This window comes from Podarcis bocagei (genome assembly GCF_964188305.1).
Source record: "Podarcis bocagei genome assembly, chromosome: 4".
Taxonomy (NCBI): Eukaryota; Metazoa; Chordata; class Lepidosauria; order Squamata; family Lacertidae; genus Podarcis; species Podarcis bocagei.
In genome coordinates, this window is record NC_138128.1 from 54,952,123 (window position 1) to 54,979,034 (window position 26,912).

Below are 26,912 nucleotides of genomic sequence, written 5' to 3' on the forward strand. Positions count from 1 at the left end.
ATACCACTGATTAAAAACCTATACACCTGATTTCCAAAGAACACTCATCCATTGAACACGTATTCCATCACACTGTTAAGCAGCTGTACCCACAAATACAGGTCAGCCCAAGTTTTCATTTAGTGTTGTCAGGGATTTAGGAGCAGAGGCAAGGCCAAGGGAGGAAACAGAGAGCGAAGGGGAGGAGGCAGAAGAAAAGATGAGTGATGACGACGACCCGAGATCTCCTAGTCTTTCCAGTGAATCAGAGGATTCACAGAAAGGAGCACCAGTGGCCAGGGCAAGGGGGGAGTCTAGGGGGGCACCCCAGGAAGATAGAGCCAGAGGGGACTCAGGGGAGAGCAGTTGGAAATCGGGACCAGCGTCACCGCCAGGGAGCAGGGAAGAAGAAGGGAGCCAGGGGGCAAGCGCTGGCAGCTCACCACAGGAGGGAGGGCATGAGTCAGGAGTGGCCACACCTCCATCGGGGAGCAAAGAAACGGTTAAGAGGAAAGTGGAAGGTTGGGCGCGCGCGCCAAGTTCAAATGCAGAGGAAGGCGGCGCAGTAAGCAGCCCGGAAAGGGAACCAGGTCCTAAAGCCCGGCGCAAGGAGGCAGGAGGGTCCGGGTCAGCGTCAGAAGAATCCAGGAAGGAAGAAACCCCGGGGGGTAGAGGGACCCAGAGGAGGACAGTCAGGCGGAAAAGGTGGAGCAGGGCTAGGATATTAAGTTGGTGCGCAAGGGGCGGAGACTCAGACGGAGCTTCGCCGATCTAGCTACTAGACGTAGAGTTGCGCGCAGCAGCGTGAGAATGGAAACTGCAATTCAATAAAGACTTTTACTTAATGATCGCTGGCTAGCGTGATCCTCTGTGAGCTAGGATCTTCAAGCAGCTCTGACAGTAAGCTCCGTCTCACTCAATTGTGGGCATCTACAACCTCGAGGAGGGGAGAGAAGCAAGTGCCCACTAGCGAGCTCACGAACGGCAGACGACATGACGGCTGAGCAGCAGATAGAGGAACTCAGAAAAGCAGTGGCACAACTGAATGCCGAGGCTCTCGCATCCAGGAAGAGAGAGGAGGAGGCAGCTGCCGCCTGCAGGGATCTCCAGGTCAGGTTAGATGTGCTGACAAAGCAGACACCCCGGCAGGAGGGAATTGGGTTGGCGAGACGCACAGGCGGGCTGGTCTCTCACTTCGATGGGAACCTGCAACAGTATCCCAACTTTAGAGCAGACGTACTGTGCGCACTGCAACTGCTGCATAAAGACTTTAGAGATGAGCAAGAGAGAGTGGGATTCATCATGTCTCATTTGCATGGGGATGCTAAAGCATGGCTACGCAATTTATGGAGAGATAAGGATCCGGCGCTCCAGAATGCAGATGCCTTTATTAAAGCGATGGATGGGTGTTTTTTATCAAGCATTGACGTGGATCTTGCCCGGAAGGAGGTGCATGGGCTAAGACAAGGGAGGGCCAGCGTCAGGCAGTACCATGCCCGCTTTTTCGCCTTGGTCAGTGCCCTGGAATGGGACAGAGATTCGGCCCCTGTAAGAGACCTCTTTTGGGAGGGGTTGCACAGCTCGATTAAAGATGAGATCGCGAGGGGGGAGAGACCCCGAACCACCCAGGAGGTCGTTCAGAGGGCACTGGCAGTGGGGGTGAGGCTGGAAGAACGCCCGTGGAGCAGGGACGAAGGGCGTGGAGGGCGCGAACCAGCCAGGGGCCCCTCCTTCCTTCCCAGAGAAGCAGCGCGGGCGCAATCCACGCCTCCGCCAGGAGGAGGAGCCGAACCTATGGAGGTTGGAGGTGCAAGGGCTCAGTCAGCAACCAGAGCCCTAGCACCGGCAGCAGTGAAAGCGAAGCCTCCTAGAGGGAACAGGAAGTGTTACGTCTGTGAGGAGCCAGGGCATATGGCGAAAGAGTGTCCCCAGAGGCTCCACAAGCTCACTGCAGCCTCGGCAATGGTGACTGCAGCAACGCAGCAAGGAGGAACACAGCAGGGAAACGAAGCAGTCTGGCTGGAGGAAGAGGCCCTGGGGCCCAGCCAGACGTGTTAGTGCCGCAGTCCCCAGAGATTTTACAGCCCGTGAACCCCCTCCCGCCCAAACCAGTGGTGAGACTCACCGCATCTCTCCAGCTGCCCAATGGAATCACCATGGACGTGCCCATCACAGTGGACTCGGGCAGCAACGCGGACTTTATAGGGCAGGACTTTGTCGACAAGCACGCTATACAGTTGCTGCCGGCCACACTGCCCCTGCAGGTTGTCACGGTGGATGGCAGGGAGTTGCTAGGGGGGCAAGTGGTGAAGCAGACGCCGCCAATGGCGATGCGACTTGGGAATCACAAAGAAATCATCAGCTTTAATGTCACTCAACTATCGGATACGCCCATTGTATTGGGAATGAGTTGGCTGGACAAGCACAGCCCAACGCTGGCTTGGTACCAGAGGCAGCTGGTCTTCGGCTCTTCCTTTTGTGCTGAACACTGCATCGTGCACCGGCAGGAAGGAGAGGAAGAGGAGTCACAGCTGCTGCTAGGCACGCTGCAAGCGATTCCCCACAAGTACGCAGAATTTTTGGAAGTTTTCTGCGAGAAGGAGGCGGACAGGCTACCCCCTCACAGACCATATGACTGCAAAATTGACCTGCTGCCGGGGGCGGCGCTGCCTAAAGGGAAACTGTATTCCATGTCGGAGGACGAGCTGCAGGAACTCAAAGAGTTCATCGATCATAATTTGGAGCGCGGTTTCATCCGAGAGTCCAAGGCAGCGGGGGGCAGTCCTGTATTCTTTGTTAAAAAGCGAGACACGCCCCAAAAAAGACTGGTCGTGGACTATCGCATTTTAAACAGTGTGACCAAGCCGTCGGACTTCCCCATGCCCCGAATCGACGACCTCCTGGCGAAGGTGCGGAAGGGAAAAGTGTTCACCAAATTAGACCTGCGAGGGGCGTACAACCTCATTCGCATGCGGGAGGGGGATGAGTGGAAGACGGCCATGTTCACGCCACTGGGTACCTACAAATACAGAGTTATGCCTTTTGGACTGCAAAATGGCTCCCACGTTTTTCAAGCTTTCATGCATCACGTGTTGGCGGGACTTCTCTACAAGACGTGCGTCTGTTTCTTAGATGACATCCTGATCTTTTCGGAATCGCAGCAGGAGCATGACAGGCACGTCAAGGAAGTGCTGACCAGACTAAAGCAACATAGGCTCTACGCCAAGCTGGAGAAGTGCCAATTCGACGTGACGGAGGTGGATTTTCTGGGCTACAAGTTGTCTGACAAGGGGCTCGCCATGGACAGCGCCAAGGTTCGAGCGGTATTGGACTGGAAGAGCCCACGCAACCGGAAAGAGGTCCAAAGGTTTGTCGGCTTTGCGAACTTCTATCGCAAGTTTATCAAGGGCTTCGCTATGCAGACAGCGGCCATCACAGACACGCTTAGCTCCAAGAAAAAGAAGTTCGTTTGGACGGAGGAGGCGGAGCAGTCCTTTCAGGCACTCAAGCGTCTCTTCGCGTCGGAAGAGCAGCTGCTTCACGTCAACCCCAGCAGGCCGATGAGGGTGGAGACAGACGCCTCGGACAGAGCCGTGGGGGCGGTCCTGCTGCAAAAGGACCAGCAGGGGGTGTGGCGACCGGGAGCGTTTTACTCCAGGAAGCTCAGCAAGTCCGAGCAGAACTACACCATCTGGGACAGGGAGTTGCTGGCCATTCATGCAGCGTTCAAAGCGTGGCGGCACTTCCTGATCGGCGCCAAGCACACGGTGCAGGTTTGCACGGACCACAAGAATCTGGAGCACTGGCGCACGGCACAGTTCCTAAACCAGAGGCAGATACGCTGGGCTGAGTTTTTTGCGAACTTCGACTTCCGCATAGAGTATGTCCCGGGGGACACTAACATCATGGCGGACGCCCTCTCCCGTAAGCCACAGTATCTGGAGGACGCAACGCCAGCGGCAGCCATGCACATCTTCGCACCAACAGTATGGGCGTGCGCCGCGGCCACCGTGGACCTGGAGGCGGTGCGACGAGCGTTGCAGGATGACTCCTTCGCGCAAGCAAAGATGGCAGAGGTGCAAAGGGGCAAGGCTGTGGCCGACGGTTTCCAGCTACGAGATGGATTGCTCATCCGTAAAGGGGCCATCTACGTGCCGGGAGACGACCTTCGCGCCAAGGTGCTGCAGCAGCTGCACGACGCGCCCACGGCCGGGCACTTTGGCAAGGAGAAGACGGTGGAATTAGTAGCCAGGGATTTCTGGTGGCCTGGAATGAGAGGGGAGGTCGCAGACTACGTGGCGAGGTGTGACACCTGCCAGAGGGCCAAACCAGTGCACAGACCGCCGGCCGGACTGTTGGAACCGCTGCAAACTCCGGTCGAACCTTGGGAAAGGGTGGCTCTGGACTTTGTCACAGATCTGCCCAGCTCGAGGGGCAAGACGGCAGTGCTGGTGGTGGTGGACCTGTTTTCCAAGATGGCCCATTTCATTCCGTGTGCTAAGGTGGCCACGGCGGAGCAAACCGCCAAACTGTTCATAGACCACGTGTTCAAGGTTCACGGTCTGCCACGGTTTATTCTGTCCGACCGCGGGCGGCAGTTCATCTCGAATTTCTGGCAGAAGCTGATGGGCTTCCTGAACGTCAAGATCAACCTGGCGTCGGCGAGACACCCGCAGACCAACGGGCAAGCGGAGCGGGTCAATGCCATCATGCAGCAGTACCTGAGATGCTATGCGAATCAACAGCCTGCGACGTGGGTGGATTACCTGCCGCTTGCCGAGTTCGCCTACAACAACACGAAGCACGTGTCCACGGGGGTCACGCCGTTCTTCGCCAACAACGGGAGGCACCCCAGAACCTTCCCGGGACTGGAAAGAATGGGGGAGGGGGAGCCGCAGACGGCAGATGCGTTCGCGTCGGAGCTGCAGGAAGTCCACGATCAGCTGAGGCGCCACCTGGAGCTGGCCAAACACGCATACAAGGTACAAGCGGACAGACACAGAAGGGTTGGCGAAGAGCTCCACGTGGGAGACTGGGTCTGGTTAGCAGCCCACGCAGTGCCGGCCAGGTCGTTGGCCAAGAAGAAACTAGGGCATAAACAACTGGGGCCCTACCAAGTTGAAGAGCAGGTCAACCCGGTAGCTTTCAGACTGGCACTTCCGGAGGGTTCCAGAATGCATCCGGTGTTCCACAGATCGGTGCTCACTCCCTACAAGGCACCGCACAGGTTCCAGGAACCCGGAACGGCGCCGAGTCCGGTCAGAGACAGAACAGGGCACGCGGGAGTGGCACAGAAGGAGCGCATCAACGAAGTCACGGAGATTTTGGACTCCAGATGGGGGGAAGAGGGGGTAGAATACTTTCTCGCCAAGGAGGGCACCCCGGCCAGTGCGAACAGCTGGGTGCCGGGCTACGCCTTGGACGAACCTCTACTCAAAGACGAGTTTCATGCCCTCTTCCCACATAGACCTATGCCAGCAGACTTTTTCGACGACTGGCTTTTCACGCCCACGCTTTCGGCCAGCACTTTCCGGGGGTTCGACTCGGAAGAGGACCCGACACAAGACGTCCGTTCCCCGGAGGGGTCACCCTCGGGATCTGCATCAGAACCCTCGTATTGGTGGGACGATAGACCAGAGGAGCAGTTCCGCAGAAGGTGGCTGGAAGGCCCAGGACGAGCAACGCCGCCAGGAGGAAGTGAGGGAGAAACAGACATGGACGTTTTCGGGGACGACCCTGGTTTCGAGCACGGCGGCACAGAGATGGAAGCGGAGGTGACCGTCGTCGACGAGAGCAGGGAGGAAGACCCGCGAGACTTCAGATGGAGGCCCGCCACGGGAAGCGAACGATATCCGACGTTCGTCCCTTTGCAACAGCAGCACCCAGCTCCAGCACCGGAAGGAGGGGAGGGGGGAATGGGGGGCTTCGAGGGGGGGATGGATGTCAGGGATTTAGGAGCAGAGGCAAGGCCAAGGGAGGAAACAGAGAGCGAAGGGGAGGAGGCAGAAGAAAAGATGAGTGATGACGACGACCCGAGATCTCCTAGTCTTTCCAGTGAATCAGAGGATTCACAGAAAGGAGCACCAGTGGTCAGGGCAAGGGGGGAGTCTAGGGGGGCACCCCAGGAAGATAGAGCCAGAGGGGACTCAGGGGAGAGCAGTTGGAAATCGGGACCAGCGTCACCGCCAGGGAGCAGGGAAGAAGAAGGGAGCCAGGGGGCAAGCGCTGGCAGCTCACCACAGGAGGGAGGGCATGAGTCAGGAGTGGCCACACCTCCATCGGGGAGCGAAGAAACGGTTAAGAGGAAAGTGGAAGGTTGGGCGCGCGTGCCAAGTTCAAATGCAGAGGAAGGCGGCGCAGTAAGCAGCCCGGAAAGGGAACCAGGTCCTAAAGCCCGGCGCAAGGAGGCAGGAGGGTCCGGGTCAGCGTCAGAAGAATCCAGGAAGGAAGAAACCCCGGGGGGTAGAGGGACCCAGAGGAGGACAGTCAGGCGGAAAAGGTGGAGCAGGGCTAGGATATTAAGTTGGTGCGCAAGGGGCGGAGACTCAGACGGAGCTTCGCCGATCTAGCTACTAGACGTAGAGTTGCGCGCAGCAGCGTGAGAATGGAAACTGCAATTCAATAAAGACTTTTACTTAATGATCGCTGGCTAGCGTGATCCTCTGTGAGCTAGGATCTTCAAGCAGCTCTGACAAGTGTGAAAATAAAAATGGGTGATATCTTCTAGTTTTAAGTTACCCTTTGTCAATGGAACCTATAGTATCTGTTTCTATGGTGAACTTAGTGTGAAATAAATATAGTCAAATGCCCTTAATTTCACATATTAAGGACAAATGAGTATATTTCTAAAATTTAGGAACTTTGGTGTATGGTAAGGAAAGAAGAACTAGCTCTTTACACATCAACGCACAAGCTCAGTAAACCCAGTAGTGAAAGGTAAGTTCCTTTTACTGAACAAACTCCAAGAGACAAGCACTAAATGTGAGCCAGCTGTAACTTCTGGGGTGAAGTATTATTAGTCTGATTATACCCAGCTCTATTTCTTTGTAAAATCTGAATTAGGAAATACCATGTGAGAGCTAGACCAGTGCCTGGACTCAGTGGTGGGTTGGATGAAAGCTAACTAACTGACTGAATCCTAGCAGGATGGTGGCACTGTGGGCAAACAGTTCCCAAGCCTGGATAACTGGTCAACCACCTGCTTTGGATGGGATCATATTCCCCCTGAAGGAGCAGATACATGCTGTGATGATGTTCCTGGATCCACCTGTTACTATTCACCCAGGTGACCTCAGTGGCTAGGAGTTCCTTGTGCCAGCTTTGGGTGGTAAAGCGGTCATGGTTGTTTATGGACTGGGATAGCATGCCCACTGTTTTTCCATGTGCTGGTAACCTTGAAGTTGACCTGCAAGCTACAGCTAGTACAAATACGTATGTGTCTGCTTGGCTGCTCACTGTCCAGAATATCACCATGATAGACAGCTGCTGAAATAGTTGCACTGCCTCTCAATTAGCTACCAGGCTAAATTCAAGGTGCTGGTAATAGTGTACAACATCATATACATCTTAGGTCTAGGATACACAGATCACTGTGTTCTGTAGAAGACATCCTGCAGATACCATCTCATAAGGTCTGCTCTGCACGATGTCAGAATTGAGGGTTTCACATGGTGGCACCTACCCTTTCAAATGTCCTCCCATTACTTATCAGGTGCTGTTTCTATTGTCTTTTTAGAATTACCTCCAGTGCAGGTCCTGTTTGTTTTCCCTAGACATCTGGTTAGTCATTGTGGGAATAGAATGCCGATCTGATCCAACATAACTCTTATGTATTCTCATAACTACAGAATTATTTTTTAAAAAATGGAAAGAAAGGCAACCTTCCCTGAGGAAAGGGGCTCATAGCACAAGTTTAATATATAGTGTTGTTGTTTTAAGCTAAGCCCTCAAACTTTTTTTATCTCTCTCACACATTGATGTCCAGAAATAGAATCCCAACTTGAAACATGTTGCTACACATTATTATGGGGAAGCAAGAGCATGTGTTACAGCACTGGCCATGTTTCTTCTTCACAAAGGGGGCAATTGGAGAAATTGCTTAGGTTCCACTCATTTTAAAGCAGCTTAATTGAGCTTAACCTTTTTGTGAATGGTTGCCATAAGCTTTAAAACATACAATTATTTGCTAAGGTGTAAGATATTAATTGCAATAAAAAATGCAGCAAACTAGGATCAGTCTTATAAAATGAATAGCATTAAACAATAAAGCTTTTTCTGGACCACATCACACCAGGTCACCGATGGGGCCCTAAATGGTCTCCTCTAAAAATGCTCCTTGCACACAGAAAAAATAGCTTGTCAACAGCTGAACTGATCTTTCTTTTTCTAAACCTATGAGCATTCTTCATCCCATGTAAGACCATTATAGAAACCACACATTTGCACCCTGAATCAATACCAAAAAGAAAAAGCTTTGCTTATACCCCGCCCATCTGGACGGGCCTCCCCAGTTACTCTGGGCGGCTTCCAACAGGATAATAAAAACACAATAAAATATCAAACATTTAAAACTTCCTTAAACAGGGCTGCCTTCAGATGTCTTCTCAAAGTCAGATAGTTGTTTATTTCCTAGATAGTTGTTTATTTACTTGATATCTGGTGGGAGGATGTTCCACAGAACAGGCACCACTACCGAGAAGGCCCTCTGCCTGGTTCCCTGTAAAATTACGTCTCGCTGTGAGGGAACTGCCAGAAGGCCCTCGGAGCTGGATCTCAGTGTCTGGGCTGAACAATGGGAGTGGAGACGCTCTTTCAGGTATACTGGGCCGAGGCCGTTTAGGGCTTTAAAGGTCAGCACCAACACTTTGAATTCTGCTCGGAAACGTACTGAGAGCCAATGTAGGTCTTTCAGGACTGGTGCATCAACTGGCCTTTATGTACAGGTCAGTGGTATTGTCTTCCCTACACTTCCTAATGGCAGCTCCCATACCACATGCCATACTTTTTAATCCTTCTCTTTGAGTATTAACAGCAATTTATTCAAAGGCACGTGTAATTTTGAACTAGCAGTGTGGAGGCCTGGGTTCAAACCCCCCTACTCAGCCATAGAGTTCACTGGGTGACTCAGGATCTTTCACCATCTCTCAGGTATGCACAGTTGCTGTGGGTATAAAATGGTTGGTGGAAGGGAGAGAACCATGTATGCTGTCCTGAGCCCCCTGGAGGAGGAGCTTTAAAATGTAATAGCAGCAACAACAGGCGTGAGGACCTGCTGTCACATGAAAATAACTGTTAAGTCCCACAGAGATGGCTACTTTCTGGGTATGTTTCCATGGTTTATTTTACCCCTGAATGACTTCAGGGTCATGTCTGTCCCAAAAACATTCTATATTCATAACATTTCTCAAAGGATCCCCTTCCCCCATATACCATAGCTGAAAAAAGGGCTGCCTAAAAAGAAGTAAAGGATTAGGAAACAGAAACAATCCCATAACCATATTTTAATCCACATTATAAGACTTGTGTGAAGATATTCGAAAAAGCTCAACCTACCTCTCGAGTAGCTAATCTATCACTTAGTTCCTCGGCTTGTGCAATATCTCCTTCAGCCAAAGATCTGTCTATGCTGATTTCGAGGCCAGACTGGAAGAAATATCAAGACAAAAAGGAAGGTTCCCAGTAGAATATCAACTGGACATTGCAAAAATACGTTCAGGAGAAATGTATCACAATATGTACAAAACCATATTCACTTGCAGAGCTGTAATTTCTGTGTGTAACAAATCGCATACAGGATGTATTTGGAAAGTAGTTTAAAGTACATAGATATTCACAGAATGGTTGTTTGAGAAGAAATCATTGTATTAGTTCCACCTTATGTGTTGGATAAATACAGCACTTAAAAAAAATTACATGGGCTAGTTTACGCCTGTCACAATAAAATTTTATCTCAATATCTGACTTATCTGTTCCATCCCTGGAGCTTCCCTGAATATGTGTATGTGTCAAATATATGAAGAATGCCAATTACCACTGCGTCTTCACAATTCTTAGATCTTATCTTTATCCAAAAAACGAATTCTGGCATGCTGTCACTTCACTATTTTACCATATTACTGAATCCAAGCCTGCAAATTGTCAACTATAAAGGAAGAGAGGACTACATTTTTAATCTCTAAAAACAAGCAAGAAGAATGAGCCTTAATAATACAGGCAAATCCTAACTTGTCTTGAGTTAACATTTACAAATGAAGGCCCACTAATGAATGCAATAATAATAATGTAATAGATTTCTGCCCTGAAACTCTAGGTTCATCTTTCTTGAACACTCTATTTGTAATATATCTGAGGGGAGGGGAAGGAAATAGAATGCTGATTACAAGTTGATGTGTCAAGACTTTACTAGAAGAATGTCATCTTCCAATTAAGAAGATATTCACTGCATCTCAGTTTGCTTACATTTATTTTTACATACATTTGCTAGTCACTCCATCTATTTTGTTATCTATTGCTAGCAGAAAACAAATAATTTGTTACTGATCATTAATAAACATTCTAGGGATTTTGTAAGATGCAACACAAATAATGTAAGGCTAGCAGAAAGTAAAGTGTTATTTATTACCAGGGCAGCTTGACTCAAAGTCTTACACTCCCATTCCAAACACACCAAATGGAACAAAGTTCTTTGGCCATAGATGGGCTGGATCGAGAGGAAGTTAAGTATGCTTTAGTCCCATTGATTTCAATATTATATCCATTTCTCTGGGAGCAAGCTCCGTTTATCTAAATGGGACTTACTTGTGGGGAGACATTTATAAGATAGCACTGTAAAGGACTATTCTGTAAGAAAAAAATATTGGTGTTTGTTTGTTTTCGTATGAAGATGGAGATCTTTCTACTTTTCTGTAATTTCAGTCTGAATCTTGGTTGACTCACAAATACTTAAAGCAACACCAACATCTCCTCTACAATACGTCTGAAGCGCATCTATGAAACGCTGCTGACTGCTGACAGTCTTTAGATACAGTAACCACAGCGTCTCACGTAATCTAGGATTGGAAAACAAAGGTTTCCAGGCCAGAGGGTGCAGTTGTAAGGTAGACATCAACTCCAGCAGCTGGACAAATACCATAATGAAGAACATTTTTTAAAAAGTGTTTTGTGATACCTTGGTTTGCAACCGCTTTGGATTACAACCACTTTGGATTACAACCACGTCAAACCCAAAAGTGCGTGTCTTTTTTTTTTTGGATTACAACCAATTTTTTGGGGGGAGGCCCCATTGGCAAAAGCACGCCTTGGGTTACAACCTGTTTTGGTTTACAACCGGCCCTCCGGAACGGATTATGGTTGTAAACCAAGGTACTATTGTATTCGCTTGATGTGAACAATTGCTTGGAAAAGACAAGTGGCAAATATAACATTCCAGAGAAAGAGAGAAATGCTCTTCAGAAAGTAACTTTGGAAGAAAGCATATCAAAGGTATGAGTAAGTTATGCCTATTTTTTTATTCAGAAAATAACAAAGTATACATATTAAAGTTAGGAGTTTAGTATAGTAAGTCACCTTTGGAGGGGCTTCCTTGCTTGAAATTGATTTAAACCTATCATTGATTCCAAAATACTTAGTAAGCTCTTCCAACGGGCTTTCTTTTATGGATTGTGGGCTACAAAGGGGAAAAAACATTTTCAGGAGATTATTATTTCATTTGAAAAGAAACACGCATTATTGAAACATGTATTAAAACGTCCTGTTAAAGAACGTATTTAGAATAAAACGCTGCTTCTACATATTTGATATTTTGAAATTTTTACATAGTTAGATTGTAATCAAGATTTGTTACTTTTGTACTTTTGATATACAAGGGCATCTTAACTAAGGAAGTCTAGCCTGATATCACTAAATATAAATATGTACATACATTTCGATTAGATAGGCCATAATCCCTCATATACTGAAGGCACAAAAGTAAAATTCACTGTAACTTAACGTTATGTTTATTTCATTGTACTTGTAAAATAAATTTAAAATCACAGAAAGTTCTTAAATACCTTTCAGTTGTTTCTTCATTTTTCTTTTTTAATTTACCTGAAGAAAGAAAGTACTTTAAGTTATTGTATTTGTTATAAATTCCTGTTCACTCTGACTTTTAGTAAATTTAATATATGAAACAACTGTGGTTATCACACATCTCAGATGCAAGTTTTGTGCACAAGTTCTCCTAGTGAGTAATGAAGTGACACACAATGAACTCACCTGTGTCACCACTATAGCACTCTATTACTTTCTTTATAAGGGCAAACAATCCTTTCTGAGTTCTCGCCATGGTTGGTGCTCTATCTATGGCAAGGCCACTAAGGAAGGTTGTTAAACATCAGCTTCCATCTATTGGACTGCAGACATAACTTTCTGAAAGGTATCTTCTCCTTTGGCAGCATCACTCATTGCTGCCACAAAACGAGCAAGTCCTCTCTAGTTTCAAAATCTGATGAGATTTCCATGCACAAAATTGCCACTGGCCAGTGTTGGCTATGTCACTTGTCTCATCAATTGCTGATGAACAGAAAACAAATTCCAATACAACTATTATCATCTGCCAAATCATTAATTTTCTTACACAGTCTGATGGAATGATATCATATTTTCACATAAGGAGAGCGTCTCTGGAACCAATATTGCAACATTTCTAAACAGGCAATCTTTCACAAATTCTCCCTCTGTTTATTGCTTCAGGCAACCTCTGGCTCTCCCTCTGCCGTTGGCTTTTGGCTGCTCCCATCACAGCTCATATCTGATTGGCTTCCTGTCATTTCATGCTTTGGCTGCTCCAGTCAGAGATCACATCTCTTTGGGAGCAAAGCTACAGGAAGCACCATGGGCAGAGGTTAATAGGCAGAGGTAAGTGTGGTGGAAGTGCACTCAGTAAGGAAGAGGCAGTGTAGCAACTATTCTATGCACTTCTGGTAACACCCACAAAATTCTTTTTACAGCGAACAGTAGTTCTAGCACAGTGGCAAGTAGGAAGAAGGTTCACTAAGGTCAGACAATATAGCTGATGCCTCCCCCCCCCCAGGGGGCTGGAGACTCACCCCTGTCACAGAGCACAATATAATCTCATTTCTCCCTTTTCTACAGAGGTGCTGGAATGTGTCTAATTTTACAGGGAATTGGAGGTCTATACACACCTCCAATACGCATATAACAAACAGTTTGGTCTGAGTAGCTGTACGTGCATGCTGTGGAGAGGGGAGGAGAACAGGATTGTCTTATATTCCACTGGAATCCCTCTGTATATAGTGCTACAACTGCATCAGACTGGATTGAGACTGTACTATTCTCATTGTACAGTGGTACCTTGGTTGTTGAACGGCTTGGCTCCTGAACAAATCGCCTCCCAAACGCCGCAAACCCGGAAGTAAGTGCTCTGGTTTGTAAACATTTTTTGAAAGCTGGACTCCAGACGCGGTTTCTGTGGCTTCTGATTGAGTGTAGGAAGCTCTTGCAGCCAATCAGAAGGCACATCTTGGTTTTTGAATGATTCCAGGAGTTGAACGGACTCCCAGAATGGATTAAGTTCAACAACCAAGGTACCACTGTATCTTAAATAGATATCCAAAGCATACACAACTGAGAATAAGCTCTAGTCAACTGTGGAACTTACATGTATAATTACTGTGGTACAAAATAACTATTTGATGTTATTGTTACTGTGGTACAAAATAACTATTTGATATTATTCTTACTGTGGTACAAAATAACTATTTGATATTATTCTTACTGTGGTACAAAATAACTATTTGATATTATTCTTACTGTGGTACAAAATAACTATTTGATGTTATTCTTACTGATCTATACAACCCCTTCATACTCAGATCCAAATGATTTATGTAGAAGTCAGTTCTACTGGTTTCAGTTAAACATGTCGCAGTGTACCAGCCCTAACCCAAAGACATCTCCCTGGTGGTGGTACATGGACTAAGTTTCTTTGTTTCCCCAATCAGCACATCAATTCTGCCATCATGCTGCTGCCTAGTTCCTCCAACAGAGCGCTTTTTAATGCATAGAGGTATGATTTCAAAGGGGCAAGATGTGAGCATAAACCAGTTTTCCCACAGAGAATAATTATGATGGAGACAACTAAGCTTAGTAGGATGGTTTGGGCACAGAGGTTTGGAGAGCTGAATCACATAGTAATCTACAAAAAACTAAGTGCTAGTTCAAATGCCACCCTGAAAAGGCATTAATAATTAAAATGCTGAATTGCCTAAGAATAAAAATACACATGAGAACCACTGGGGTTTAATTAGGAGTAGTGTACAAGACCCAAACTTGAAATTAAATCCCTGCTCAGTCAACTGGGAGTCTGTGGGCAAGTCACTATCTCTCGCTTTGGTTCTCCAATAAAACTAGAATGACCTATGTAATGCGGTCGCAGAAAGAATAAATGACAAACACTGTACAGCAGCACTACATAAATGGGCCAAGATTCAAAGAGCTATTTCTGACATGCCCAAAGGCCTTTGGCATTTTCTTTGAAGTATAGTCCCTCCTGCCTTACTACAAACTGCTTTTAAAATTGCTCTCAGATTTAATAATCTGCTTGTGGCATGTGCGCTGCTGTTCTGGAAAGATGTCCTTTGGATACCTGGAACTAGTTGTGTTCTCTGGATCCTGATCATAACAAATAATGTTATTTGTGTTTTATACCTCTGAATCACACCCAAATTATAGAAAAATCCTCAAGTTCAATATTCCACAACGTATGCGTTGTCACTACCACCACCTAATCCGTGCTTTAACCATTTTTGGACTCAATTAAGCACAATGTTTTCAGCTATTAAACAACAACATTTCCCAAGACTTCTGTTAATTAAGCAGAACACCTTTTCTGGAACGCTTTCTCTTTCCCCTCCTGTCACTCTGACTGGCTTGGATTTTCATTTCAAAGTTTTTCTTTTGCAGGCTCTGAAATTTCTGTTGAAAGAGAAAAACACATACTGAGAAACACTATGTTCTTTTGTTTGCTTTTACAGTGAAGTCACTGAATGTACAAAATCAACTTATTTCAGAAATCTACTGTATAAAACACTCCCAATAGAAGCAAGCTGCATTCAAAGGTCCAAAATGGCAAGGATACGTTGAAAAATAAAGTACGAGTACTCAAGGATGGTCAGGTTATAATTGCTAGAAGATATAGCAAAAGAGAAGGCAGAGTGTGCATTTTAGGAAACTTTGATAAAGATCAACAGACAGTAGCCAAACCTGCTTACTAAATCAAGCCTCAAGTTTGATTCCATGATCTCCAGACACAAAACCAGAACTTGATAAACAATGGTAACACCAGCACACATCCTGAGAAATAATCACACCTCCCTCCATTCCTATTTAAGTGAGCAACCTTTTGGACAATGATATTAAAACAAAACCCAGAAGTTTCTTCTCCATAGGTGAACAGTTTAAGACTGTGTTCCATTTAACAGAATTTTACTTCTTGTTTCAACCTGTTCTTTCAAAAATGATTACCTACGTAAACATCAGCTACAAGAGCTACTACACCAAACACAGTATCAGTCATGTGCAGAGTTGTAATCATACCTACTTTCCACATATCTAATGAAACTCCAGAAGGACATGTTTGGAATTCCTGTCCTTCATCTGCCACTGCTGTAAAAGGATTGCCTTCAGTGATACTTTCAGGTTCCTGAATCTCAGAGCTAGAAGACAGAACGCCTTTCAAATCCTTTTGTTCTCTTTTCTCTTTTAAGATGGACTCAGGCCCTGGCCCATCCCATGTTCCTTCATCTTCAGAACTTGTGTCAACATCACTTTCATTCACACCAGGAGGCAACAGTCCACTCCACATCTCTAGGTACATAATGAAAGATAACATACGCATTATCACTGTGGAAAAATCTTTAGCAAAGTTATTTAAAATGTCTTTAGGGCTTTTGCTGTCTCTTCAGCAGCAATGAAAACAGAGTCAGAACTTCTTGTGCATCTTACTTCTTAACTATTCATTCATCAATGTCAAAGAAAGTGAATTCAGATTTTCTAAGATCCAAGGAAACACAATGTGAAAACAAATCCTTTAGACATAAAAAGAGAATTAGAAAAATACAATATTACAAAAAATAATCATTTTTTTTATTTGAAGTTTTAAGTGGCTTACACAGGCTTATTAGAATTAATGTCCAACATCTTACTGTTTATCAAACAGGCAGTTTATGCAACTACACTGAGCAGTGGTTTTATATGTATATTATGATGATGTGTTTTGGCAGGGTCTGGCAGCCATAATCCAAAACTGTGATACCGGGGGGGGGGGGGGGGACGGGGCAGTGGAACATGTGTAAGGGCAAAAGACCCATAAGTCAAATATACTTATAGTAATGACCTGAGACTGCCCACTGGTGCAGCACTGGGGGCCCCAGGATTAGATCAGATGCTTTAAACTTTCTTCATTTGGGTATGTTTTTCGAGATTGGGTGAAAAAACAGTATTCCAAATGTGGCCACAAACAGATTTGCAAATAAGTCAGGTTTGCCAGGGTATGCTGCTAACTGTATCCTGTCCTGCCCAGGGACACTACTCTCTGTCTGCCACTCAATGCTCCCTTTTGCCAGTTGGGAACAGGATTATAAAGCCACCCTGATCTTCTTCCTCCTGCTTTTCTATGGATCTGATACCAGGAGAAGGATGAGAGCTGTTTCCTTCTGAGCAGCCACCCACCCCAGCCTTAAAAACAGAGCACAAAGCTGTGCATAGTACAAATGGCCCTCATTTTTTCCATTAGATGTCTGGGGGCTGCCCATTCTCAGGTGGCTTTCATAAGTCAGGGCACTGTCTACACAGCAACCTTCCCTGGGCTTCTTGGTGGCTTCTCCCTTCGGCTCTATCAAGATGCCAACTCTTTGAAGAATGGCAGGTTGTAGGCCACTCTACTTGGCATCAGATGAAGGTCATCAACAGCAGATATGATAAACCAGTTATTTTCATTCCATTTCCTAATAATCCCCAGCACAGATTTTGCATTTTCAACTTCTGCTGCATGTAATTTTTTCTTGATTTTCTCATTTTATCTTTTTGTAAATGACTTTGAGGGTGCTAACAATCAAGCAGTATATAAATTCTATGAAATAAACACCATGTTTATGTTTTTATTTCCTGTAATATGATGAAGAAAAGGCACTCTGCTGCAGATTCTCAGTCTCTGGTATCACACACTTATATTCAGGAGTATTCTAATATGTATCTATAAAATGTTGGAAGTATACGTGGATATCTGTGCTGTTTGAAGTTCATTTTACTCTCTACTATGTCTTAATATGTTGGATTCTGTGCAATCATATACTGTACACCGTTCCTTAGGAGTAAGGCCTACTGAAGCCAGCGAGGTTCACCTCTCAATAAAAACGCACAGGGCCTGGTTTTCTTACTGAAGGAGCTGTACTTAAACTAACAGACCAATCATGACCATTTCCTAACTCAGAATTCAATGGGACTTACTCCCAGGTAAATGAGGTTAGGACTGTAGCTAAGTTAATGTCCTCTGTACGCTTATTTTCCCTGATCCATGTCCAGCTGTATCTCTCTGAACTTCAGAGTTCCCCAGCTATAAGACAGGATTTTAAGCTTAAGAATGGAGCTGTAACAACTAGCTGTTCTTTAAAACTTGCAAAATAAAATAAAATAAAATCATTTCCTGCCACAGATTCAGCATCTAACCTTGGCCTAATCCGGGGTGGGGGAACCTCTTAACATTCCAGATGTAGCTTGGCTGCAGCTTTCACCATCCTTGAGCCTTGGCCATGCTAGTCCCAACATCCTCCTTCGTGTGCCTCCTCCTCAAGAAGTCCAGAGGGTGGCAACAGGAGAATGGTCCTTCTCTGCAGTGGCTTCCCATCTGTGGAATGCTCTCCCCAGGAAGTTCACCTGGCGCCTTCATTATAAACCTTTAGGCGTCCGGCAAAAACATTCCTTTTTAACCAGGCCTTTGGTTGATCTGACTGACATCCTATGCCCTTTTAAAATGTGGTTTGGGGGGGCAGGGGCTATTGGGTTGTTGTTTTTAGTTTTATTAGGTATTTTGTGGTTTTATATCTTGATTTTATTCTGTGAAGTGCCCTGAGATTCCCAGGTATAGGGCGGTATATAAATTCAATAAATAAATGAATACTAAACATCTGGAGGACCAGATTCCCCATCTCCTATCTAACAGGCACAGCTCAGGGTTGCATCTTCTATGCAGCACCTCTCTCTGCAGTGCTGTGAAATACGTTATTCTCCTAGGAGCCCGGTTAAGATTGTGGCGATCGATTCACGAGAGTTTCCACGCCCTTTGTACAGGGCAGGAGGTAAAAGCACAAAGCTACCTTCGAGAAAGGCAGGTGCCATTATGGGGCTCCTCCTGCCTGGCGCGATCTTCGGTGCTAGCGATTTGCACTGCCTTGTCATTAAAGTGCAACTGAAAGCGGGCAGAAAAGGGACTGGCATGGGAGAAAAAAGCACCCGTTTTATTGGCAGCATACTACTCGTGAGCCAGGCAAGCTTCACAATCGCCCACCTCCCTTACCTGGGAGCACACCCTACTGAACTCTATGGGACTTCTACAAAGCGCGTAAACCTGCGACTGGAGAGAGGAAGAGCTCACAGCCTCCCTCGGCCAACCTGAGGAGGAAAGCTCCCCCGGCCTCCCTTCAAAAACTCTGCCCCAATAACGTCGTACAGGCCGGAGAAGAACCGCCGCCGGCGCCTCACTCTTTTTTTGCCTCACTTACCCCCCGCACTTGTTTACATCGCGGCCATCTTGAAACTCCCTCGCACAACCCGCCCTCGAAAGAACTGGCTCCGCCCCTCAGCCAATCCGCGCTCCTCGGCTCGGCGGTCCCCATAGCAACCATCCGCCGAAGCGGGGAGGGGTGGGGTGTGTCGATCCAAAGGCTGCAGTCCTAATAGCTCTCTCCCCAAACTTCCGGGTTTCGTTTCTATAGCCTTTCAGGCGTGAGGTGAAAGTGACAGAGGAGCTGGTGTAAACCATTCAAGATAAAGAAAGCAGCTTCTTTTCGATACATTTCCCCCCCGAAATTCAAAAATGAGGACCGGTGTTGTTGTTTTTAAGGGTGAAATTCAGGAGGTGCGATGATGATGAAGCAGAGAAGAAAAGAAATAAAAAATCAACTGGTGAAGACAGCCGAGAGAGGTTTAAGAACTTTTACAGGCTGCCTTTTGCATTGGTGATGTTCAAAACATCGTTGCCATCACCACCAGGAGCGGCCAGTTAGCTAATGGGTCCAAATAATTTGCTTCCTTCAAGAGTCCCTAAAGTTGGGCCACCACTACCCTCTCAAGCACTTTCTTCCAAAAGAGAGTAAATAGGAGGCAATTGTCAAATGCTTCTGCATCCAGGGTGGTCTTTTCAGAAACAGTTGCACAACCTCCGCTTTAAAGGTAGCAGGCACTTAATGACACATTCGCCATACTCTGGACCCACCAACACATACACAGAAACATACAATTGTTAGTTCAATCATTTATATGAGTGAAAGAGTCATGTGCCATGAATTCTCCCAAACATAAAACAAAGCACCGTAATTAAAGCACAGGCTGTGGAGTTATTAATGCTACTACTGGAAATTTTAATGCCACAAACTATAAAAAGGCAGGGTGTTGTGCAAATCATACATCTGTGCCAGTGTTCACTTTAATCCACCCACCTGCGCCGTAGCAGAGTGTGTGATACACAAAAGAACATTAGCAAACCAGACCACATTTTTCAACAAGGGGGGAAAATGAGAGTTGATCATGCCTATGGTGGTCCTGTTGCTACTGGGCAACATGCTTATTTAGCACTCACTACGGTCCATATAGGAAAATGAAAACTCTGATCCTAAACCTCCACTGCCTTGTGGCATCTTCAGAATATGAAAAAGCTAAGGAGTAAACCCTACACAAATCTGGAGTAGAGTCCCTAAGATGGCTGGATGGTACACCTCCTTCTGGCAGCTACAGCCAAGCTACTGCCAAACGTATTGCTCTGCTTTCCTTTGGACCACATCAGTGAGGCTGAGAGGGGGATCTTATTGTCTGGGCAGCCCAGGACCTCCACACACACTGCCCAGGCTTGTGCTCCAGAGAGGTCACTTCGGTGCTGATAACACAGTGGTTTGTCTTTACCCCTAGAGGTGCACTCCATTGTCTCTCAAGACAGACTGATGCCACCACCACCACCATATCATGTCTATTTGGCCTGCTTGGCAAAAAAACAAAAACAAAAACAAAGGGAAAACTGGGTGGGGGAACAACTAAGGAAATGGTTCTACAAAATAAAAGGCAGTCATACAGACAATGGTGTTAAACTGGAACTAGAACTGCTTCATTTGCAGCTGTGTCATATTGTCATATGTGTCATATTGGTGCTTTATGGACGGATTGTTGCCCAATGACACAATACATATTCATGCAAAGAGTTCTAGGTTCAACCTCTTGCATCTCCACTTAGGAAAGATACCTGTTGGGAACCACTGCCAGTCAATATAGACAATGCTGATGTAGATGAACTAGTGGCATAAGATAATTTCCTAACATCTTCTGAGAAATCGAAACATCCAGGCTTTGTCCCATCCCTGTCATTTTTATCTGATGAAATCTCCAGCAGATAATAAAAATAATAATTATTGGCTAGTAAGTGTATCAGAGCAGAGGAATGCTACCAGACTGACAGGGAGAGATTCAAAGGTGGACGAAGCAGGTGGATGAAGCAGGGCCCCCCACCCCCACTTCTCCCCACTCCCTGCACTTCTGCAGAGAGCACCTTCCTCCGTCACATGCAACTAAGGGCAGGTCTCCCTCCCCCCCTTTCCCCCCACCTGCTCACCTCTCACCCCCTGCCTGTGCTCAAGAAGTTTCTGCCTGCTCACTCGCTTCTCCTCCCTACCTCACCTGCCAACCACTCGCCTCTCCTACTGTTCAGACTGCCTGCCTGCCTGCCTGCCCACCTGCCTGCCTTTCCCCACATGCCTTGGCTTAGAAACACTTGAAAATAGTACCAAACCTAGGAGGCAATCTGGGAAAAGAGGGTGGTGCCCAGCTGGGGGGAGGTGGCTGCCCAAGGAAGGGAGGAGAGAGGGAGGTGCCAACTTGTAGAAAATATTGAGGGGTCCAGCCCCCTTCAATATTTTATTGGAGGGGGCAAAGGGACCAAGGCACCATATAATTGGTGCCTATGGTCCAGATAGGGGGGCAGCTGGCCTGTCAGTCAAAAGTGATGGAAGGCACTCCACACCACTGAGGCCATCTGAGCCTCAAGTGACAGCAAAGGATTCTGGAGTACCCCAAGCTACGTACCTCAACAGGCCACCTCCCATCCATCCAGTCTAGGGAACCACCCACTAACAATGCCTGGAGGTAGCCTTAATAGTCTGGAGGTAACCTTCGTTGTTCTTGTAAAACTTCTGATTCTGTCTCATTCACAGTAGTTATCCATCCCACAAGTCGGGTAAGCAGAGTGCTTCTGAAGCATGGCTGCTCAATCTCCTTTCTCCACCATTATATGTTCCTCTGAAATCATATGAGAATTTTGACCATTCCTACCCATCCATCTTTCCCCTTTGTTTCTTGTTCCACAAAGAAATGTTGATAATCTGAGCAAAAACAGTTCTGATATCATAAGGATCACAGTTGAGTTCATTTTACTTGTTATATTATTACAAACTTGACAAAGTCAGGTAATTTGGTCAGATATATTCTGGATTTCTTTAAAACTTCACACTAAACAATTTCTCTCTTGTCAACGGGTTGACTGGAACAGTGCTTGGTGACTTCACAGTTAGATAGAAATAAATGTTATTTGGAATTTACATATGCACTTATTTGCACAAAAGGCGACAAATTATATAATCCTGATGTTAAAATGTATATTTAAGATAAATTAACTAAATAATCACTCATCACTAGATGCTCTTGACAGTAGGTGGCAAGGAATGAATCCAAAGTTCCTTTCACTCAAAAATCTGGGGGGGAAATATTAATTTTCTTCATTTTAGATAGTGTTTTGGAAATAAGTTGAAATAATCAAGGACAGAGTTCTTGTTTAAACATAGTTTGAAGAACTTATTGTATTAGTAGATTACAGTCATTGTGTTAGTATAGTATCTACCCTGTATTCATTTTTGTGAACATAATGGGAAATTGTCTAGCGTGATGGTGTGCGTGTTTTAAAAAAAACCCTGCTGAAAATGAATACTAATGATTTTGAAAGAGATGCAAAGACAATAAAATGACCTTTAAAATGTTACTGCCCTTTTACTATGTCACTTACTTTTTAGACATTTGTATTAATCCTGTGAAACAATAACTTTCAAATCAACATTTAATAGATAGATAAAGAGACTTTATGCTTTTGGGGAAAGTGAAGTTTCTGCAATGTAATGGGATTCTAAAATCATTTAGGTCATAGGGAGTACTGTTAAGTGCAAAAATTGCACAACACAAAACACAGTATAATTATAGCCATATGCCAAGACTGGTTACACTGGTAATAAGATCCATTCCTTGGTTTGTCAGTGCTATTCCACAAATTGCGGTGCAGACCTTGAGGAAGATCAGACGATGACCAAGTAAGTAGCCACCATTTTCATCACTGTACTGTCAGAGATCTTCATATTTCATTCCCTATGTTGCTAGCAATGAAAGCTTTTCCATTCATTTAGCAACTTTTCTCTCCCTCTGCCAAAAAACCCCCCATATTGGCAGCAGGAACAGATCACAGCCAAAATGCCAGCACAGTAGTGGGATATCAGCAAAGGCTAGCAACTAGTACAGATGCAGCAGCCCAGATGTTTTGGGGGACCACAGGATTTAAGCATATAATGTGGAGGCTGTCTATTAGTGTAAATGGGGTAGTGCCCCACCAGCCTCAGCCTCATACCTCATACCATGTGATGAAATTGGGGTGGGTATTTCAGCAAACAATTCTTTCATGCTGTTTTCATGGGTGAATTATGGACGGACGAACTTCCGGGTTGGTGCCTCTGGCAATGGCGAAGTTCCTCTGATCGGGAGGAACTTGCCTCGTGGGACTTAGGGTCTGTACTGCCGCGGCGAAGGCGGAGACCCGTAAAAATCACAGGCGGGAGAAGCCTGTGAACATGGGATTCGGCAGGCACCTTTTGCGCCTCCCCTACTTGCAGGGAAACCCGGTTTCGGGGATCCGGAGCGATGTGGGGTGAGTGGCGCGGTGCTTCGAATCGTCTGCTTCTTCCACGGAGCAAAGCCGCATAGCTGTTGCCGGAGAGCATTGACTTTTTCCTGTGGACAATTTGACTCCAAAGTAATTACCCGTGAGTAGAGCTGAGACGGGAGAATCGGATTTTAAAAGTTTAATTTGGCATCGAAACGGGGAGGTTCCAAACAGGAAGTCCACCTTCCCTATTTGTAAACAGACTGAGGCAAGGAGGCTGTAGGCTGAAGTCCTGGAAAGCCTTTTGTAAAAGCCTAAATTTCCATCGTTAAAGAGCACAAAACCCCCCTTGGAGGCAGGAGAAGAGGGGGGGGGTGTTGTGGACCGAGTATGCCTGCAGGAGAGAGTGAAGAGAGTTGGAAATAAAGCCGCTCTGACCCTGGAAACGGGCTGCCAGTAGGACTGACGTTTTGGAATGTTCATTGACAGCACTTAGAATGTTCCTTGACAGCTAGCAAAGGAAGAGAAATACATTGTTTCTATTGTCTCTGGTCGCTTCTAAAAAGGAGTAAAAAGTATCTGAAATCTGAAATTAACTTTGGATTGTATGAGTTGTGTTTAAAGGGGACATTGTTTCCCTTTAGTAGAAATCTCTGAAATTGGTTACTTTATAAGAGCTGGGCTAGGGGGACTTCCAGCTGCAAGATAAGAACTGTGAGACTCTGAGATCGACCTTGAATTTCTCAAGTGTTATGGTAAATGGAAAGGAAAAAAATAGGTGAAATGTCGACAGAAGAGGCCTTAGTGGTCGCTTTAGTGAAAATAAACGATTCGTTAGAACAGCTTCACAGGAAAATAGACAATCTGGGACAAAAGGTGAACACCAACACAGAAACCATTCAGAGATCGATACAGGAATTTACGTCGACGTGGCAAACTGCGGATGAAGTCAGGGAGAAAACCCTTGCTGCTGAATGTAAAACAATACAACTGGAGTGTGAAAGAGCCCCATCCATTCAAAGGCAATTCGATGTGACATCTGTTATGATGGAACTTAAAGGAAAACAGAAGAATTTGAGGACCAGAGCCCTACCTGAATTGGGAAAGGAAAGCCTGACAGAGCTTCAGGAGAAGACTGGACTAACATTGATTGAGAAAGAGAGGCTTTGGGGGGCCAGTATGACCGCCAAAAATGTGAATTTATTTAAGGGTAACTGTGAAGGATGTTGGATTGAAGAGAAGGGGGATTGGGAAATATGGACAAATCTGAAGTTGCTATTGTTGGGCCGAGTTGTTGTGGTGGGGATGAGGGTTGCTGTGATGCTGGGGATGTTGCTTTCGTTTCAAACAGTGCAAGTTTTGGAAGGGATGGATTGTATCAGGAGGTGGCAGAGGGATGTTTTTGGAGTTGTTTGGCAAGGCAGGAAGCCTCGAGTAAAACTTAAGATATTGACAGATGCTAAAGAAGGAGGTGGACCTGCCCTGCCAGACCCCTAAACCTTGTTGTGAATCATCTGCTCTTAGTTGACTGAGAGAATGGTTGTCTCCTGGAAGTACAGAAGTGTTGGATAATGGCAGATGAAGTTGATGGACTAGATAGAATTGGCGGAAAAGACTGGCAAGATCCGAGACCAGGGAGAAGAGTCGATGGAAGAAGACTGGGAAAAGTTTAAAGATTATTTATAGAAATATTGTAAAATTAATGAATGTTAGAAGAACGTTGGAATGAAGTTATATGGCTTCAGTAGAAATGTTATAAGGAATTAAGTATAAATAGATTAATAGAGTATTAAAGGAAAATAAGGTCAAAATGTGTTAAGATAATTATAGGATAGAAAACAGGGGAAGATGGATAGGAATTGGAATTAAGTATAAATAGATTAATTGAGTTTTAAAGGGAAAAATATGGCTAGGATGTGTTAAGACAATTATAGGATAGAAAACAGAGGAAGATGGAAAGGAATTGCTGAAACAATTAATAGAAGTGGAATACAAAAAGGGAGGTGTGAGGAGGTCAAGGAAATAAGGGAAAGAAAGATAAGATGTTGAAATGGAAATTTTAAATGGTTTTTGGTTTGTTCTGTTTTGTCTTGTTTCTTTTATTATGTTTGTTTTTTCTTTTTTATTATGTATTATAATGTATTGTATGCTTTTTTCTTTTTTTGGCTTTTTTGTAGTGTTGTGCTTAATTTGTTGGAAACTTAATAAATATTATTTTTTAAAAAAGAATTATGGACGAACAAGAGGGGGTTAAATTTTTGCTTTGCTTTTCCTACCAAAAAGGCATTGGTAGAGCCCTTCTTACTATGGCATTTAAATACCCAGAACTCTTTTTCAATTTCTGCATTATACCTATATAACAGTCATTGAACCCTTCCCACTTTGTTTAGCTCTCTTTGTCTTGATTTGGAATAGGATTAGCTAATGCAAGTTACCCCACCCCAACCCCAAACTAGAAAATAACTTTTTTTTCCTGAGCTCAATCTGAAATTTATCATTCTCTCAATCATATTCACATAATAGACTGTGCACTTTTAGGGTAATAAAGTGCATTTCTCATTTTGAAATCTGCTATTTCCATTCAGTTTCACCTTCACTAAAGCCCCCTAACCAATGTTCCTGGGGTCTACGGCTATCTAAGAAAATAACTTGTCAAATCAAATCCAAACACTTCACAATACAACCTTGACCAGCCAGGATGTGGATCAGGTATTAAAGAAGGGACTGAGTTCTTTGATTTGATCTGGCAACCTCAGCTCTTGGGTCTTTAAAAAAAAAAATGCAACATGGCTGTGCCATTGATAAAGTAAACTTTGCAAAACAATTAAGATAAAAGTGGTCCATCTGAACAGTTAGGTAGGTGAGCCGATGTCTTTCAAACAGACCTCAAAGGAGAAACCAACATTGGAATGTGCAGAATAGGACAAAAAAGCCGGCTGTTAAACACTGATTCCGACTATTCTGCTTCCAAGCGTGTCAGTGGGCAGCATCTTCACGTTGTTGCTTCTGCCATGCTTCTAGGATGTTATCCTCATTAATGCAAAAATGGCTGTCCTTTCATTGCAGGTCAAGTAGTAAAAGCAGGGGGAGGGGAATCCAAGGTCAAGGGGAGGAGTCGAAATCTCCATTTGGATTTCCACAAGTTGGCAAGTGTGTCTCCCGAGCTCAGAGCAACGTTTTCCCATGCTATGAAGCCAGAGGTCACGTGATTTTGGAATGTGTATCCAAAGATAATGCTACCTTCAGAAGACTCTACTTACAGGTAAGTAACTCTCCTTTAAAGGAGGTATCTTTGTGTGGCAGACTGTTTATGGGAGCAATTTGAATTGAACTTTAAATGAAAAAGGCATATCTCTGTAAGTGGTAATAATTTTAGTCATCTCGCTGTGGCTAGGGGTTGTGGAATTCATTAGCACAGATTAACATATAAAGTGGGTGAGATATCTAATAGCAAACGTAGAGGTTTAGGGACCTTAATTCATCACTGAATGAACAGCGTGTACAGTATTAGGGACTATGAAATTTTTAATTTACACAAAGTGTCCAAGAATATAGGGAATAAATTTAAACCCAAAACAGATAATGGAGCTGTGCCCTGCCTCACTGGCAAGTTGAATTGTTTTTACACTGAGTGAAGAAAGCTAATTATCCCAAGCACAAGGAGACTGCTAAAAATAATAAGATTATAAAGAATAATTTGCTGATATAATTACAACAAAATTGGGTACACACAATCGTCAGATACATGTATTGC

At 45.1% G+C, this 26,912-nt stretch overlaps 1 protein-coding gene across 2 annotated transcripts in view; it reads right to left on the reverse strand.

Moving 5' to 3' along the window:
* Positions 1–18,908, reverse strand: part of FAM204A (family with sequence similarity 204 member A) — a gene marked incomplete at its 5' end in the record, with an annotated part of 35,609 nt that extends 16,701 nt beyond the window's left edge. Inside the window, 6 exons of one of the 2 annotated variants that reach the window (XM_081191180.1) lie at positions 9,532–9,621; positions 11,545–11,644; positions 12,030–12,066; positions 14,865–14,955; positions 15,581–15,846; positions 18,759–18,908. In XM_081191180.1, coding sequence (XP_081047306.1) covers positions 9,532–9,621; positions 11,545–11,644; positions 12,030–12,066; positions 14,865–14,955; positions 15,581–15,844 — 582 coding nt within the window. Of the gene's footprint in view, positions 1–9,531; positions 9,622–11,544; positions 11,645–12,029; positions 12,067–14,864; positions 14,956–15,580; positions 15,847–18,353; positions 18,436–18,758 lie in introns of those variants that run through there. The other variant, XM_081191179.1, reaches the window with a different exon arrangement.
* Positions 18,909–26,912: the final 8,004 nt, after the last annotated feature.